At 38.0% G+C, this 16,606-nt stretch overlaps 1 protein-coding gene across 1 annotated transcript in view; it reads left to right on the plus strand.

The window, feature by feature from the left end:
* The window catches only part of LRPPRC (leucine rich pentatricopeptide repeat containing), a 96,525-nt gene extending 81,878 nt beyond the window's left edge, over positions 1–14,647 (plus strand). Inside the window, exons 32-38 of the mRNA XM_081068594.1 lie at positions 194–398; positions 2,185–2,324; positions 2,465–2,580; positions 5,040–5,114; positions 7,595–7,679; positions 10,472–10,614; positions 12,489–14,647. Coding sequence (XP_080924720.1) covers positions 194–398; positions 2,185–2,324; positions 2,465–2,580; positions 5,040–5,114; positions 7,595–7,679; positions 10,472–10,614; positions 12,489–12,545 — 821 coding nt within the window. The 3' untranslated portion in view covers positions 12,546–14,647. The remainder of the gene's footprint in view (positions 1–193; positions 399–2,184; positions 2,325–2,464; positions 2,581–5,039; positions 5,115–7,594; positions 7,680–10,471; positions 10,615–12,488) is intronic.
* The last annotated feature ends 1,959 nt before the right edge of the window (positions 14,648–16,606 follow it).

The following is a 16,606-nucleotide window of genomic DNA, read 5'->3' on the forward strand; positions in this document are numbered from 1 at the left end:
ATATCTTATAGTCAAATATTATTTTTTTAGTTTTCTTATAAAGTATTAACATTTTCTGTAATCTATAATAAATTATTCATAGCACTTCGCATATAGCCACTTGGTGCTCATATTTAAAAGCTGGTTTTAAAAATGCATTAAAGTCACTGCAGTTCATACGAGAAAAACTTTGTCGCCTGCTGTTCTATCGTAGAGGCTCTAAAAACGCTAAAAACAACCTTGGATCTGAAGCAGACACCTTCTAGGATAGCAGTGACCCGCCTGATTCAGGCGTGTGCCTTGAAGGGTGATTTAGAAAACATACAAGTGATTCAGAAGATGGTAAATGGACTCGAAGATTCAATTGGACTTTCAAATATGGTTTTCATTAATAACATTGCTTTGGCACAAATAAAGAAGTGAGTATTTTCAAGCTTTGTTTTCCCTCTATTGGATACTGTAAGGAGCATTATCTCAAATACCACCTTAAAAAAGTTTTTTTAAGCTGTTAGAAACCATATCAACTATACAGAGGAATTGTTAATGCCAGTTGCTGATTATTCCCTAACTATTAGGGAATAATTTATTATATGTTACAAAATGTGTTTTAGCTTTAAAGTAAATCTTAGAATAAAGAACAACACATGTCAGATTTTTCAGGTTCTTACATTTTGCTCCTGTGGTGTGGTTGGTAACTTCTCTCATGATTGATAACTTCTCATGCATACATGCCAGGCCCTTGTTGTAACAGTTTGTTACAGAAGTGAAAAGTGAATTCATTGGTTGTCAGCAACACTTGAGGGTAACGCTACTAGAACATTGTGAAACAGAGGGCCCAACAAGCTTGTTTAAAAATATGTTTTCCCATTTTTTTCACCCTCTAACCCATCCACCTCTGTGAACACACACCCAGAAAAAGGGAGGTGATTTTTACCATGTCTCGATTCATTGTTGAGAATCACCACTGTAGAAGCAAAGAAGAACTTGATTTTTATCAATCACACAAGCCAAATATTTTGTTCAAGTTGAAGATTCATGGGGATAATTAGGAACTTGACCCTTTTCATGCCTTTAGGAAAAATGTTCTTAGTAGTTAATTTTATATACATTTAATGAGTTGTGATATTGAAATGTAATGTTTGTTTTTTCAGGGTCTTTTGTTATTCCTGTTTCTTTGGGCTGAGAAGAGATTGTGTTTTGTTTGGTTTCCCCTTTTAAAACTATATTCCCAAATAAAACTTTAAACTTTCCCTTTAATTAAAAAATGTGATAATTTTAAGTTGCAAGATCCAGGGAAATTATCCAAGTAATATCTGGTTGAATTTTAAAATGTTAACATATAAACATAGTTTTATATGATGTGGAGAATATTTTTATTCACTAGTAGGTAGTTTTCTAACTAAAACCCATAAGAAAAATTTATTGTAATGGGGTGTTCATTTTGATTTAGAGAATTCTTATGTTTTAGGTAATAATTCTAACATAAAATTATTTGGATTTGGAGTGCCTTAACAGTAAAGTAACAACTAAAGAATACCTTAACCAAAAAAAGTCAAAAAAGATACTTTTTATTGTAACTTGTTAAATAAGGCTATGTAATTGATTTTTTTAATGTCTAGTGTGAGGACACTTTTTTCCTAAGAATTTTAGTATAAATTGAATATTTTTCAAATATTCTATAATACCTGACAAAAACAAATTGTTGTGACTGAGACATGAAATTACACCTTTTAAAGACATCATCAGCGTCTTTAAGAATCCTGAGATGGTATATATCATCTTTACTTTAGGTAGTGCGACCAGTTTTAGATGATAAAGCCACAGGATAGCACTTAAACAAGTTTTCATTTTACATCCAAAGAACTTGAAATCAAATTAAATATTTAAGGTACAATATTTTCTTAAGTTATCATTAATGCTTCTACATCTAGGTGTGTTTGATTTTGTCTCTAGAACAGTGTTTTCAAAAAAGAACTACTTCAGTTATTGTAGCATAAACCACTGAGTGATTGCTTTTGCTACCTAAAATGTGATTGAGTTCAACTTCCACAGTATTTTTTATCGGGTTAATTATAAATATATTTCCTTTTTTTCCTAAAGCATTTGTATGTATGAATCCCATAGTAAGTTCTCATGCTAAAACTGTCTGTGATACTAATAAAAGAGCAAATGTTTCTTAGTAATTTATTTTACTTTCTTTTATAGCAATAACATAGATGTTGCAATAGAAAACATTGAAAATATGCTTACGTCAGGGAATCAAACCATGGAACCCCAGTACTTTGGCTTGGCATACTTATTCAGAAAAGTAATAGAGGAGCAGTTGGAACCAGCAGTTGAAAAGAGTAAGTTAGCTGTTCTTCCTAAAAAAACAGAAGCACATTTTCTCTCTAGTGAGACTGGACCACACTTCTTTGGCAGATGAGTTATACCACTGTTTAAACAAAAGATTTTTCTTACCTGTCACTTTTTTTTTTTTTTTCAGTAAGCATCATGGCAGAGAGATTGGCCAATCAGTTTGCAGTTTACAAACCCGTCACTGACCTTTTCCTTCAGCTTGTGGAGTCAGGCAAGGTGGATGATGCCAGAGCTCTCCTACAGGTAATGACCCACCACACACGGAGCGGTGGGGCTGATGACTTGTGAGAAGATGAGAAATTGTTAGACATAGGTATGTGGTAGAATACCGGAAATGCAGTGTGGTGCCGCAAGCACTTTTAAATTCATTGTGAGTCAAGGTTGCATGACAGTGACTAGATTGGAAGTTGTAGGTTTCTGGTTTTAAAGGTGGCAAATCAGACTAGAAATATCCTCAGATCTAGGGGATTATGGGGGTAAGGGAAGACTTGTTTTGCTAAAATGATTTAAAGACAAATGTTTCTGTGCAGATAAGTAATGCAAAACAATTCCTTTGATTTCCTACTTTAATTTCTCTAATGCTCTAAATACTGTATATCACCATGGCAACACAGTTTGCAAACAAAAAGTAGGAAATGTTTGCTTTTCAAGTACAGCTTCTCGCTTGAATACTCAAACATTCTCAGTGCCTTATTCAAGATATATTAAGAGTTGAATTTGCTTTCTATTCTCTTGTGTGTCACAGACACATTCAGTGACAAATGCAGGTCTCTGTGGCCCGCACTCTCAGTTAAATTAGCAATCTTCAGGGAAGGAGACAATGGCATTCATGCCATTTTAGCAGCACTAAATACAAAGCTGCTCCAAGTGCGAGCAAAGGAACGGTGGGTGAGCTGAGCTGCCACTGGCAGTGTACACAAACAGGCCCCGCTGGGAGCCCCTTCCCAGCAGGTGGCAGTCAAACAGTCGCCGGGATGCTGCCAACGCATGTGTTTGTGTAGACTCCCTGTGTCAAATTGAGGCCTGGGACCAATTTCTGATAGTAAATAGTATGATTCTCACTTAACATTTTCACGAGCAGGAGATAGGGATGGTAAAATGACCCACTTGCTCGCGCTCCAGTTTCAATCCTTAAAGTTCGCCTTGTTTGACAGCAGAATCCAAGCCATGTTTAAAATGAATGCCTGAGAAATACCTCTGTAAACAGTTTTGTACAAAGTGTAAATTGGCTCTGCTTCTAAGTCTTTTGATACTTTTGTTTCTGGATGGAGAGAAATTCCAGTTAATTGGGAGTTTTCTTGTTTTGTTTGGTTCATTTACATTTTTTGTTTTTTGGTTTTTGGTTTTTTTACAGAAAAGGCAATTTATGGTAGGGATTTCAGGAATTTTTTCTTTGTTTTATCTTGTTGACTTTATAGTGTTACAAGTCCTGCCTTGAAAGCAATAAACTCCAATGCTTTATCTTTGCATGTACACATCTAAGTGTACCTACTATGAGTATGTGCATATCTAATTATGCACGTGGCAGGAGTCATTCCATTGTAACACATGCTTTGATACCGCTTTAGAAAGTGGAGCTTGGTATTTCATCTAGCAGCTTGTTCTGAGCCAGAACCTTTCCAGGCTCTTGCTAGCACGACGGACAGCAGCCTGGGGTGGGAGATTACAGGGATGCAGGGATGTTGCCCGCTGTCCTCAGAGCTGCATTTCCCCACAGCGGCCTGTCTAGGGGCTCTTGGTGACAGCTGAGTACTGATACAGCAGCAGCAGTCTTTCGTTTTCATCCTTTCAGTTTCAAGTGATAAGTCCTTTACCCATCCTTTACCTGCTTGTCAAACAGTAAAAGATTATTCTTGCTGTGGTGAAGAACACTTTATTCACAGATGTCGAAAACATCAGTTTATAATGTAAATGTTCTATGTGTCCCCAAAAGTTCTTTTTATACTGTTCGTTTTAGTATTGACAATGTTTTAAAGCTTTGAAAGAGGAATGTGCTTTTAGAAACTTAAGAGAATGACATCTATGAAGAATGTAAACTAAAATATTGTCTTGCCATATTTGATTTTACTATAGCATCTAACATTGGATAGACACTTGATTTATCTGGTCTGTCATATAAACTTTTTTTTTTGAGTTTAACTTTTGTCTCTTTCTCAAGCACTGGCTGTCTGTTGCAATGAAAGCCTTTTATAAAATAGAGAGATTGAAATCAGTCCTTTTGTATGCATAAGTGTAGGTAATTATACTTTAAAGAGAACTTGCTTTGTACATTTTAATTTTTATAAAGAAACGAGCAGTTATCTCCCTGACACCTTATTAAATGTATAATTAACCTTATGATCCCTAGCTCACTTGTGAATGCTTGGCAGTATAATTGGAGAGGAATAGTGTTTCTTTTTTTCCTCTTTCTTTGCAGTCGTAAACCTTATTCTGTGGTTGTTGAAGCATTAGTTTAATTTTTCCCTTGTCTTTTAAAACAAACTTTATACTTGCAATGCCAAGGACAACATTCACAAAAGCTTGGCATAGCTGGCACTTGTTTTCTTTTTTCTTGCCTTAAAAAAATTGATGGACTATGAGGCCTTCCTATTGGTAATGATACATTCCTGTATTATTGTGAACTTTCTTAATTGGAAATATTCACCTTGGTTTGCTTGTTTATCAAAAACCTTCACTTAACTGAATAATGTTTCAATTTTTAGAGATGTGGTGCAATTGCTGAACAAACCCCAATATTCTTGGTGTTCTGTATCAGGAGTTCTCGGAGACCAGGAAAGGTACTGTGCTTTACTTGCTCACAAATTAGAGATGATATAAGCCAGTCTTCAAAGGTCTGAGTATCACGATGTAAGAGCTTGTTGGTTCAGGACCTGGTCTTAAAGCGCTGGAGAGATGGAAGACTTTTTTGGTCTGTAGTTGTTTACATTTTAAATGTTGATATAAAATCAGTTCTGGCGCCTTAGTTGCACTGAAAAAGCAAAACGAGTTCATGAAGTGAATTCTCCATGTGCGTAGTTGTGCCTCAAGAGCCCCAAGAAAGGGCTCTAAGAAATGGAAGATAAAAATCCTGTTGCTCAGGTCACTTGGAACGTTTCCGGGTGCAGAAACACTGCTTCCATCAGGTGGCTATTTTTGACCATTCATCAGATATAAACCGTCAGGTTAGGTTAGCCACTTGGCTTTAAAACTGGTATGTGCCAGAAATTAATGTTCTCAGTTTGTACAGTGTACACTAAAGGATGTATGCGTGTGGTGTGTAAAGCAAACAAGTCCTATTTTTGATGTTAAAACAAAGAATAAAAGCATATTTTCAAAAAAAATAATTTTAGATCTGATTTTACCTGTTGAGCAACAGGAACCCCGTTCTTAGTTTATTTGGGTACATCATGAAGTTTCAAATTGAGTGCCAATTGTAATGTTTGTTTTATTGTGAAATACTTAGATTGTTTCTAGTCGGGGAGATCTATGTTTTCTTTAATTTCTGCATACCTCCCACACACATAACTCACACTTATAAAAAATATATATTACCTAATTGCAAATTTATTTTTGGCTCATGTATTTATTTATAACAAACAACTTTTTGAAAATATTTAGTTCCCCCCCCCGCCCGCTTTTCTTCCCTTTCAAAGACACTGTTTTTTTGAATTTGTGATTAAAAAAATATAAGGAATCTGAAAAATACGTGTCACTTCATGTACGGGGCTATGCCAAGTACCTCTTTGCTTTACTTGGATGATGGGACAGGAAATGTACAGTAATGTATCCGTTTAGAACATTCCTCCCAGGAGACTTTAAATTATAGGAATCCCTTGAAAAATACAGGCCCAGGTGTAGATTGACTGAATAAACATGCCAAAAAGTGAGTTAGGATTTTTAAAAATTCCAGTTATAGTCTCTGCCTGTTTGACAGTAGAATAATTAAGCCAGATTTAGCTTCTTTGGGTGAGATGGGAACAGGGCATAAAGCTATGTAAAATCCATCTTTATGGTTTATCCAGCAATATTGGAGTGTTCAGAAATATTCAGTTGTTATTCATTAGGATGTGGAACTAAAACAAGCAATTAAGTAAAAATTCCAGTGAGATCTGCAAATGTTCTATGTATGAGGCGTGATCACAAAATACAATGAATGTTTAACGTAAAAAAATGTATTGCAGTAAAAGACACATTGCCATTAATTCCCCTCACAACACTCCCCTTGCTTCGAACACACTTATCCCATCGTTCTTGCCACTTCCTGAAGCAGTTCTGGAAGTCCTCTTTCGTGAGTGTCTTTACTTCGTCCTCCATCGTGACAGCACTCTGTGTCACACATCGCTTCTGGTATGGCAATTTCTGTCAAATAAAAACATTACCATGTGTCCTCATCCACCTTATTCACCGGATCTGGCACCGTGTGACTTCTGGCACTTCCCCAAGTCAAAATGGCCATGAAAGGAAAATGTTTTGAATCGATTCAGGACATCAAGGCAGCCACGACAGTGCAACTAAAGATACTCACAAAAGAGGACTTCCAGAACTGCTTCTGAAAGTGGCAAGAACAATGGGATAAGTGTGTTCGAAGCGAGGGGGGGAGTATTTTGGGGGAATTAATGGCAATGTGTCTTTTACTGTAATAAATGTTTTTTAACTTAAACATTCACTGTATTTTTTTGATCACATCTCATACTAAGAAAGGAAACTTCAAAATGTTTGATTGAATTCTTTACATTTCACTTAAAATTTTTGGTACCTTAAGATACAGTTATTATTATCTCTTCTTTCTTTGGGATCTCATAACTTCTTGCTATGATTACCAACTGACAAAAGAAGCAATCTTTATAATATTTTAGAAAAATATTCATGGAAATGTAACTTTTTAAAAATGCTTGTTTTAGATGTAAAGTATCAAATCAACATAAAACTACTAAGATACATTTTATTGTGCTTCATTTTATTGTGCTTCAAAGATTACATTTTTTTATTGTGCTTCAAAGATTGCATTTTTTTTTTACACATTGAAGGCAAGACCCTCTAGGAAACAAATTACGACTCACTTTATTGGGATACTTGCTTTCTTGCAGTAGTCTGGAACTGAACCCGTGATATCTGTGAGGTATGCGTGTTTATATAAAGGGAAAATAGTCCATTAAATTGAGTAGGTAGTTCTTTTATAATAATTGTCACGATTTTCAGATATAATGTCTATATATCAGTGTTCTATTTCACTGTTCTTTTGAATTGTTGGTAACATTACCTGTATTTAATTTCCTAGTCAACGGCATTAAAATCTTTGTTAGAATTGATTCCTGAATTAACTGAAAAGGAAGAAGCATACGGTTCCGTCATGAAAAGCTATGGTAATAAGTTTAATCTGACTATATTATTTAAGTGATTTAAATATTTATAGTATAGTCAACTGAGTTAGTCTTCAGCTCAAAGGTAGTCATCCTAAATATCAAATACTTATGATATAAATTATTTAGCTTTAGAATATGTTTTAAAACTATATATAAGAAAAATATGAAATTACTCATGTAACTTTAACATAAAAAAGTATCACTGGGTATTTTCAGAGGGGCCCAGGTGTGTTGCGTATGATCCTAGGCTCCTGAAAAGACTTAGTCCTCTTGGGTTTACATGTTGGGAACCAATCCAGTCTCCCCAAGGCACGGCCACCTGAAACATTACGTGAATACTTGAGACTATCACTTGACCTGCCTTCTTGCTCCTTCATACTTAGGCCTTTGAAACAGCAGTGGCATTTGAAATAACTACAAAGTGGCCTCCAAGGTTTTACCTTAAGTCACAGTGGAAATTCCTGTCTTATAAGTTGTTTGTTACCTGATTGCCAGCCCATGACATATGAAAGAGAACCAGTCTCAAGTTTACTCAATAATCAAGATAAATGTTAACATACCTAAGTTTTGATCACCCATCTGTCTGTCACCTACTGACTTGCTCATTTGAGTAAAGGTGTAAATAAAGAATTGCTTTTTTGATTTTTTTTTTAATTGGGGAATATTGGGGAACAGTGTGTTTCTCCAGGGCGCATCAACTCCAAGGCATTGTCCTTCAGTCTAGCTGTGGAGGGCACAGCTCAGCTCCAAGTCCAGTCACCATTTCCAATCTTAGTTGCGGGGGCTCAGCCTACCATCCCATGCGGGAATCCAGCCTGCAACCTTGTTGCTGAGAGCTCACACTCTAACCCACTGAGCCATCCGCCTGCCCCTCTGGAAACTCAATGGCAGCTCATTGTTTTCAATCTAGCTGTGGAGGGCGCAGCTCACTGGCCCATGTGGGAATCGAACCAGCAACTCTGTTGTTCAGAGCTTGCATTCTAACCAACTGAGCCATCCAGCCACCCCGCTTTTTTGATTTTTATTGTTGGTAGGATAACAGACTACAGTCAGAATTTATAAATTGGTTCTCCGTTTTTCCACTCTTGTGAGGGGAACATGAGGTACTTCAAAAGAGCTATCATCATAAACGTTCTCAAAGTTCCATTTGGGGAATTGGCAGATATTAAATAGTAACTAAATAACATGAAATAGAGTCAAACAGCATAAAGCTACTAAATTGTGTAACCCTACTTGGGAATTGGGAAGGAGAGGAGCAGGGAGATCAGGAAGGGAAGATGGAAGAATTTTCTGAGCAGCTTCCTGGAAGGTGGTAGAGTTTGAGCTGAGCCCTTGACAGTGGCAGGAAAGGATTTGGTTCCCTAGGGAGGGGAACAAAGGATTTACACAGAGGACATTGACGTCACCCAACCAGCAGAGATTTGTTCATCTCCAGTGACAGCTGGTGACTCATGCACCTTCGCTTCTTTTTGGGAGATCCCTGGATGATGCCTAAACTTCCCACATCCCGGAGGCTTCCCTGATGCTGCCAGAGTTGGGATTGGTGGTAGAGCGTCAGTGTAGGGTAGCAGGTTATTAGGGGCTTAGATGTTAACAGTTACCAGCAGTGATTGTTAGCAGAGCCCCTACAATTTTAACAATAAACTTAGAAATTTTCCACAAATCAGCCACAAGTGGAGAGCCAGCTAACCCTAGCTCCTAGGCTACTCCATCATCCACCGAAGTGAAATATTAGTGTAACTTGTTAATGTTTTATAGATGCATGTAGATTTTTTTAATGTATGTTGATAAAATATATATGGATTTTTTTTGTCATTATAGCTAACTGTTCATATTTGCTTATTTCGTAACAGAAGAAAGAATGTATTGAAAGTCTTTTTTTAAAAAAAGATTTTATTGGGGAAGGGGCACAGGACTTTATTGGGGAACAGTGTGTACTTCCAGGACTTTTTTCCAAATCAAGTTGTTGTCCTTTCAATCTTAGTTGTGGAGGGTGCAGCTCAGCTTCAAGTTGTCCTTTCAGTCTTAGTTGTGGAGGGCGCAGCTCAGCTCCAGGTCCAGTTGCCATTGCTAGTTGCAGGGGGTGCAGCCCACCATCCCTTGCCGGAGTCGAAACTAGCAACCTTCTCATTGAGAGGACACGCTCCAACCAACTGAGCCATCCGGGAGGTCAGCGGCAGCTCAGCTCAAGGTGCCGTGTTCAAACTTAGTTGCAGGGGGCGCTGCCCACCATCCCTTGTGGGACTCGAGGAATTGAACTGGCAGCCTTGTGGTTGAGAGCCCACTGGCCCATGTGGCAGCCTTCGGAGTTAGGAGCATGGAGCCCTAACCGCCTGAGCTACCGGGCTAGTCCATATTGAAAGTCTTTTTGGCGTTGTTTAGCTGATACTGATATAGATACAGATTTCTGCATAATTTACATGCCCCTCACCACAACAGTCCCTGAATTAGCTTGATTTTAAAGTGGTTTTAAGCAGAAGAAGGTTGAGTGGTGTGTGCGTAACTCTATGGTTGAGGACTTCAGTTTGTGTTCGCTTGAACTATCATGGATCTTTTAAAATAGTCGTGTTTATATCATTTTTCTCCTCTTTCATCGTGAATAATGCTGAATGAGAGATGTGGGGAAGGAGTGAGGGAGCTTGTAGATTCTGAATGTGGCTTTTTGCTTAAAGATAGTTAAGTATCCTTTTGGTTTGGGACAAAGGGATCCAGGAGTCTCTGAATGACTAAGTGTTTTGGGAAAAGAGGAAGATAACATTGTCTTTATCTATGATTAACATCTTTTTCTTCAGTCTTGGACAATGATGTCTCCTCCGCCAAAGCACTGTATGAAAATTTGACTGCAAAGAATATGAAATTGGATGATCTGTTTCTGAAACGTTATGCAGTTTTGCTGAAGAATGCTGGAGAGTCTGTCCCTTTCGTGGAGCCCCCTGTGAGTACTTCTTAATTAAGGGGAAAAAATTACCTCTACAGATTTATATATGCTTCAGAATAATGTATAAAAAATAAGTTGAATACTTAATTACATGAAGATTTGATCTCTGTGAAGAACCCTCACGGGAGGGTTTCGGGAACGAAACTGGCGTCATGCCTAGGGTTTGGCTGTGGGAGAACATTAGCCCTCTGGGGCTGAGGTTTAAAATATAAGGTCAGTCTCAGACCTTCAACTACAGATACGAATTTATAAAATGTCCTTGGAGTGGTTTTTTTCTCATCATTTCAACTTGAAATAGGACTTAATGGCCTATATTTCAATAGCCAAGCATATTATGGAATGGTTAATTGCTTACTCATTTTAAATAAGTTTGTTTTTATTTCTTCATCTAGGAAATGTTTTTATTGAGGAATTGACATAAAACATTTTATTAGTTTCGGGGGTACAATGTAATGATTTGATATTTGTATATATTGCAAAGTGATAGCCACAATAACTCCAGTTAACATCCATCACTATACACAGTTACAAAATTATTTTCTTGTGATTAGAATTTTCAAGAACCAGTCTCCTGGCTACTTTCAAATATGCAGTACAGTATTATTAACTAACAAGCACCATGTTGTGTATTATATCCCCATGACTTACTGATTTTATAACTGGAAATTTGTACATTTTGATCCTCTTCTCGCATTTCACCCACCCCCCACCTCAGACAACCACCAGTCTGTTCTCTATGTCTGTGAGCTCGGTTTTGTGTTTTGTTTTTTTGATTCCACATACAAGTGAGATTATATGGTATTTATCTTTTTCTGTCTAATCTCTTACCCTAATGCCCTCAAGGTCCATCCATGTTGTCACAAATGGCAAGATTTCATTCATTTTTATGGTTGAGTAATGTGAAGGGGTGTGTGTGTACAATACATCTTTATTTATTCCTCCACTGATGGATATTTAAGTTGTTTCCATATCTTGGCTTTTGTAAATTATGCTGCAGTGAACATAGGGATGCATGTATCTTTTTGAATTAGTGTTTTTGTTTTCTTCGAATATATTCCCAGAAGTGGAATTGCTGGGTCATATGGTAGTTGTATTTTTAATTTGGGGGGAAACGTCCAGACTGTTTCCCATAGTGGCTGCACCAATTTACATTCCTACCAACAGTATACGAGGGTTTCCTTTTTCTCCACATCCCCATCAACTTGTTATTTCTTATCTTTTATAACAGCCATTCTAACAGGTATGAGGTGGCACCTCATGGTGGTTTTGATTTGCATTTCCCTGATGATTAGTGGTATGGGAGCATCTTTTCATGTACCTATTGGCCATCTGTATGTCTTTGTTGGAAACATGTCTCTTCAGGTCGTCTGCCCATTTTTGAAAGGGTTGTTTATTTTTTTTGCTGTTGATCTGTCTGAGTTCTTTATATATTTTAGATATTAATCCCTTATCAGATAGGATTTGCGTATGTTTTCTACCATTCAGTAGGTTGCCTAGGAAGCCTCGTTTTATTTTGTTCTGTTTAACAAGAGGAATCATTTATGCAAAATTTTTTATTGTGTCATTGACCTGAAAGTCACTATACCACGTTTATTTCAAACACCTCAACCTTTCATACCCAGTATAAACACCTACGTGCACATGCACACACAGCAGAGGTTCCTATGCCAGCATTGCCTTTGAATTTGGGGCCCTTAAACTGGTGATTTCATGAGACATAAAGGAGTGCTGAAGCTTGAGGGGACGCAATTGCCAGGGACCTAGTGGTCTTTCCTGCCAGTTTGCAGTATTTCATGATTTTTAAGTTTTGTACCATCACCTGTTGCCAGTAATTTTATCTTACCTTCCTTCCCTTTTTGTCTCCTCAACAGGAAAGCTTTGAATTTTATGCAAAGCAGCTAAAGGAATTAAGGGAAAGCCCTTTGTGAAACAAGCCGGCACTACTTTGTCTTGCGTGTATTTGTGATTCTGTGTCTAAAATGGTATTTTTTAAACGTGTTTGAGAGGAGAGAAATAAATAAATGAAAAGTTACTCTGTTTACGTACTTGTATTTATTCGTAATACGGTATATGGTATGTTCAGCGTCTTCTTGGCAATAACTGTGTGCACTTAGTCCGCAGACGTTTTGTTTCGTGCCTGTACTAGACGTCTGGGGCGTTTTCTTTGGGGCTCCTGATGTATGAAGCCGTCGTTTGTCAGGGTTCTTCTCCCAATTGACTCTTCAGATCCCGTGCTCTATTTCATCCGTTATTTTCATAGAGAGGTTCCTCCTTTTGAGACTTGCTGGTTAGTACTGTTTATCTGAACAATTTTGGAACTGGACTAAGTAACATTCAGTGAGCTTTCTAATGCTTGATATTCGATGCTATATCAATTATTTACATGTGTGAGGCCCTGCATAATTTTCTAATTTTGTAAACTGTCAGTCCTAGAAGGCATCTTACAAGTCCTCACATCCATTGAGAAGCAGCGCCCCAGAGAGACTGTCGTTTGCCCTAGGTCGCGTGCCTTTCCAGTGCCTGGAGGCTCCATGCCGTGCTTTCCCTTCTAGCACAGTGGCTTCCTGAGCCTCTGTTCATAGGAGTCTCTAGACCTGAGGCTGAGTCGTGATTTTAATCATAAAATAGAGCAATGCATTTCCTCTCGTTGTGGTTTGCCGTCTTTGTCAGCACAAGCTACACCCTACACTGGGCTTGTTACTTTATTCTCATATCCTGTGAATATGTGATTTAATATATGAAGGAGTGAAATCTTGGTTTGTGTTCAGTTTTATCCAACCTATCCCCAAATAGGCTTTCATGCCTATTAATATTGACTATGTAAGTAGTTACTGTAAAAGAATTGAAGTGGTAGTCAAAACACTTTGCCATTACGAAGGTATCTTAATATGTGATAGTGACCTTTTTGGACATTGGGTGATTTAATTACAACAGAAGCTGGAAATGTTTTATTTGAGAGTTATCCCCATTTTGGCATGTTCCTTGTCCATTTGAAATCGGTGACTACCTACTATTCTTGTTTCAGTGACAACTTATTTGGTTCCCACTGTTTACATGAGGGGGTGACCTTGCCTTAGGGAGGGAAGTAAGCTGGCATCGTGCTGTTTATGCTGCTAACCCGTGTCTTGTGGAAACAGCCATCCTGCATCTAGAACCTCCAGCGGCATTAGAGGAAGGGACGATGGAAGGAAGCCAGGAAATCAATGTTACGGCATCGGTCATGCTTCATCTGTTTTTATAGTGTTAGATCTAAGGAATCGGGGCTTGGCCCAGCCTAGAGGACTTAAGGAAGCTTTCCTTTGTACATTCCTCAGGTGCAGGACCTGTCCTCGAAGTTTTGATACAGTCTGTCATGAGCCTCACTCCATGAGCGATTCCACTGACACGGGCCTTAGTTTGTGCAGTTATGCTAACCACACGTTAGTTTTGCTAAGTTTTATTGATGTTCATTAAAAAGGTCTCCAAACTGAGACATAACCTTGAGGCTTCCCAGATCATCTGGACTTCCCAGTCATCTTCTGGGAAACTGAGAGTACAAGCTCAATTGCATGAAGTGACTCCAAGCCAGCTTTGTATATTGACTCTGGTAAAATGTGGGTGGAGTGTAGAGGAATTAGGAATTAGGTACAAATCCCTCTTCTAGCATTCTGAACAGCAAAGCAAGCTGGGGCCATTAAATATATTACATGTATGAACAAAGAACTATCTTGTCATATATATCTTTAGCACTCAATTGGCTTTTCCTTTTGAATGTAAATATTTAAAATGTAATAATTTATATATTCTAGGTGGGTTTATGAATACTTTCTAAATATGTAACAGTGAACTTGAAATAAATAGAAATATACACATAATTATAGCAACACTTAATACATTACTTAATACTCAAATTATAAGCAAATAGCTAATTCTAAGATGTAAACATTATAAACTTTTGGAAAGTATAATAGTGTTTTATATGTAATTGTACATCCGTGTATTTGAGCCTAATCTAATTTTAATGTGAAATGCTTTCAATAAATTGTATTCCAAAAATCTGTAGGCTTCTTCATTTTTATCTTCCACAATTTTTGCATAACCGCTGTAAGCCACTGCAAAGACTTTAGTCTCAAGATTTATAAATTTAAAATTGTGTGGTGGTCTCTGTTGTTATCAGAATCTCCTTGTTAAATGGTATATAGTTTGTGTGTGGAAAACCAGTGAAATCACTGTTTATCTACTTTAAGGACAAGCAGATATCTAATTTGAGATCTCTGAGATACAAAGTTGGCAAGAATTAGTAGAGTTGGATATATGGTAAATCAACATGTAAATGTAGGGTTTTATCTTGCTTCACATGTCAGAAGGAGCACTTTACAGCTACATACGTGACTCGGACCCACTCTACGTGTGCCTTCTAACGCACACTTTTCCTCTCTGTTTTCGCCTTCCTGTTCCTTTCTTGTGAATGCTTACGAGGCTGGCATCAATGTCACCTTTCTGCCACCTTCTCGGCCCCTTTCCCCACCCACTATATTAATTGTTCTCTCTCCAGGGCTCCTGCAGCCACTGAAAAGCAGAGCAAGTATCACACAGGTTGTAACTCGGTGAGGACCAGTTTGTCTCCTGTCTGTGTATCCGGCTTCACGCTCACAGTGAATCGAGTTGTCTGCATCATCTGTCTGTACGTAGTCGGTTTTGAGGGTTCTTTGTAGCTACACTGAGCACCCACTACCATATGCCAGGCACCCCTCTTGCCTGATATTCATGACGAGAAAACGTGGGCTTACAGAAATTAATTTGCCCAGAATCACAGCCGTATGTCACTTGGCTAGTATTCTGACTAGTCATTTACTTACTGTAACAATACAAAAAAACACGCAATCCAGCTACCAGTCAAATTGGGATCTCTAAACTGTAAAAACAATTCTATTTTAAAAAGAACCACACCCTTTTCACCTTAATACACGTGTTTCCAGTCTCTCAACAGCTTGCACTCTAAGGTTATTTTCTTCAATTTAATCAAATATCCATTGCCTGGCACAATCACCAAGTTAGCGGAATTCCAGTAAATTATTAAGTGAGCTTTATGTAGCAAATTGTTCTTCCTGGTACAATTTATTTCTCATGTCTGCAGAAACTGAACTCTACATACTTTCTCATGTTTTTAAGCACAATTTTCAGTTAATATTTGTCTTTCTGACAAACTGATATTGTAAAGTTTTGATAAGTGCAAGCATTCCTGAAGTATGGTGGAACTCATACCGTATTTTCCCGAAAATAAGACCTAGGTGGACAATCAGCTCTAATTCGTCTTTTGGAGCAAAAATTAATATACGACCCGGTCAAAAATAAAACTGGGTTGTATATTAATTTTTGCTCCAAAAGACGTATTAGAGCTGATTGTCCGGCTAGGTCTTGTTTTCGGGGAAACGGTAGCTGCAGGGGGTACAAAATCATGGTAATTTACTGCTTGGCTGTTGGACAATCATGCGCGCAAGTGTTTCCATTAGAAAGTATCCTGCTTTCAGGCCTGTGGACTTGACAAAGCCCACATTAGGCAGCTATAGTACAAATAAAGGAAATGGCTGCCTTAGCAACCTCAGAATAGGCACTTACCTTTTTCTTTGCATGAAGAAAACATCATGAGATCCAGGTACAGCAAAAACTTGAACCAACTTGAAACTCGGTGCCCCTGCATGTTTGAACACGGGTCATCACATGGGATCCATGCCTAGCGAGTTCTCTTGAAAGTAGTATCCTCACCAGCCCTGCCCCTGGCTTGCACTCGCTGAAATTCTATTCAATATTTACTTGTTTTTGTCATTTCCTATCCAAGAACGTGAGCTCTCCTGGTGCTCTGAGACCCACCAGATAGGACAGAGCCTGGCACTGGTAGGTGCCCAGTAAGCATTGAGTCAATGGACACAACACTGGACTCCCTTCCTGAGATGTGTGGTTTGTGAGCACTGGAGGGTTTCCTCCTACACGCTTGTCTTGCGAAGAGATC

Source organism: Rhinolophus hipposideros (assembly GCF_964194185.1).
Source record: "Rhinolophus hipposideros genome assembly, chromosome: 12".
In the NCBI taxonomy this organism is placed as follows: domain Eukaryota; kingdom Metazoa; phylum Chordata; class Mammalia; order Chiroptera; family Rhinolophidae; genus Rhinolophus; species Rhinolophus hipposideros.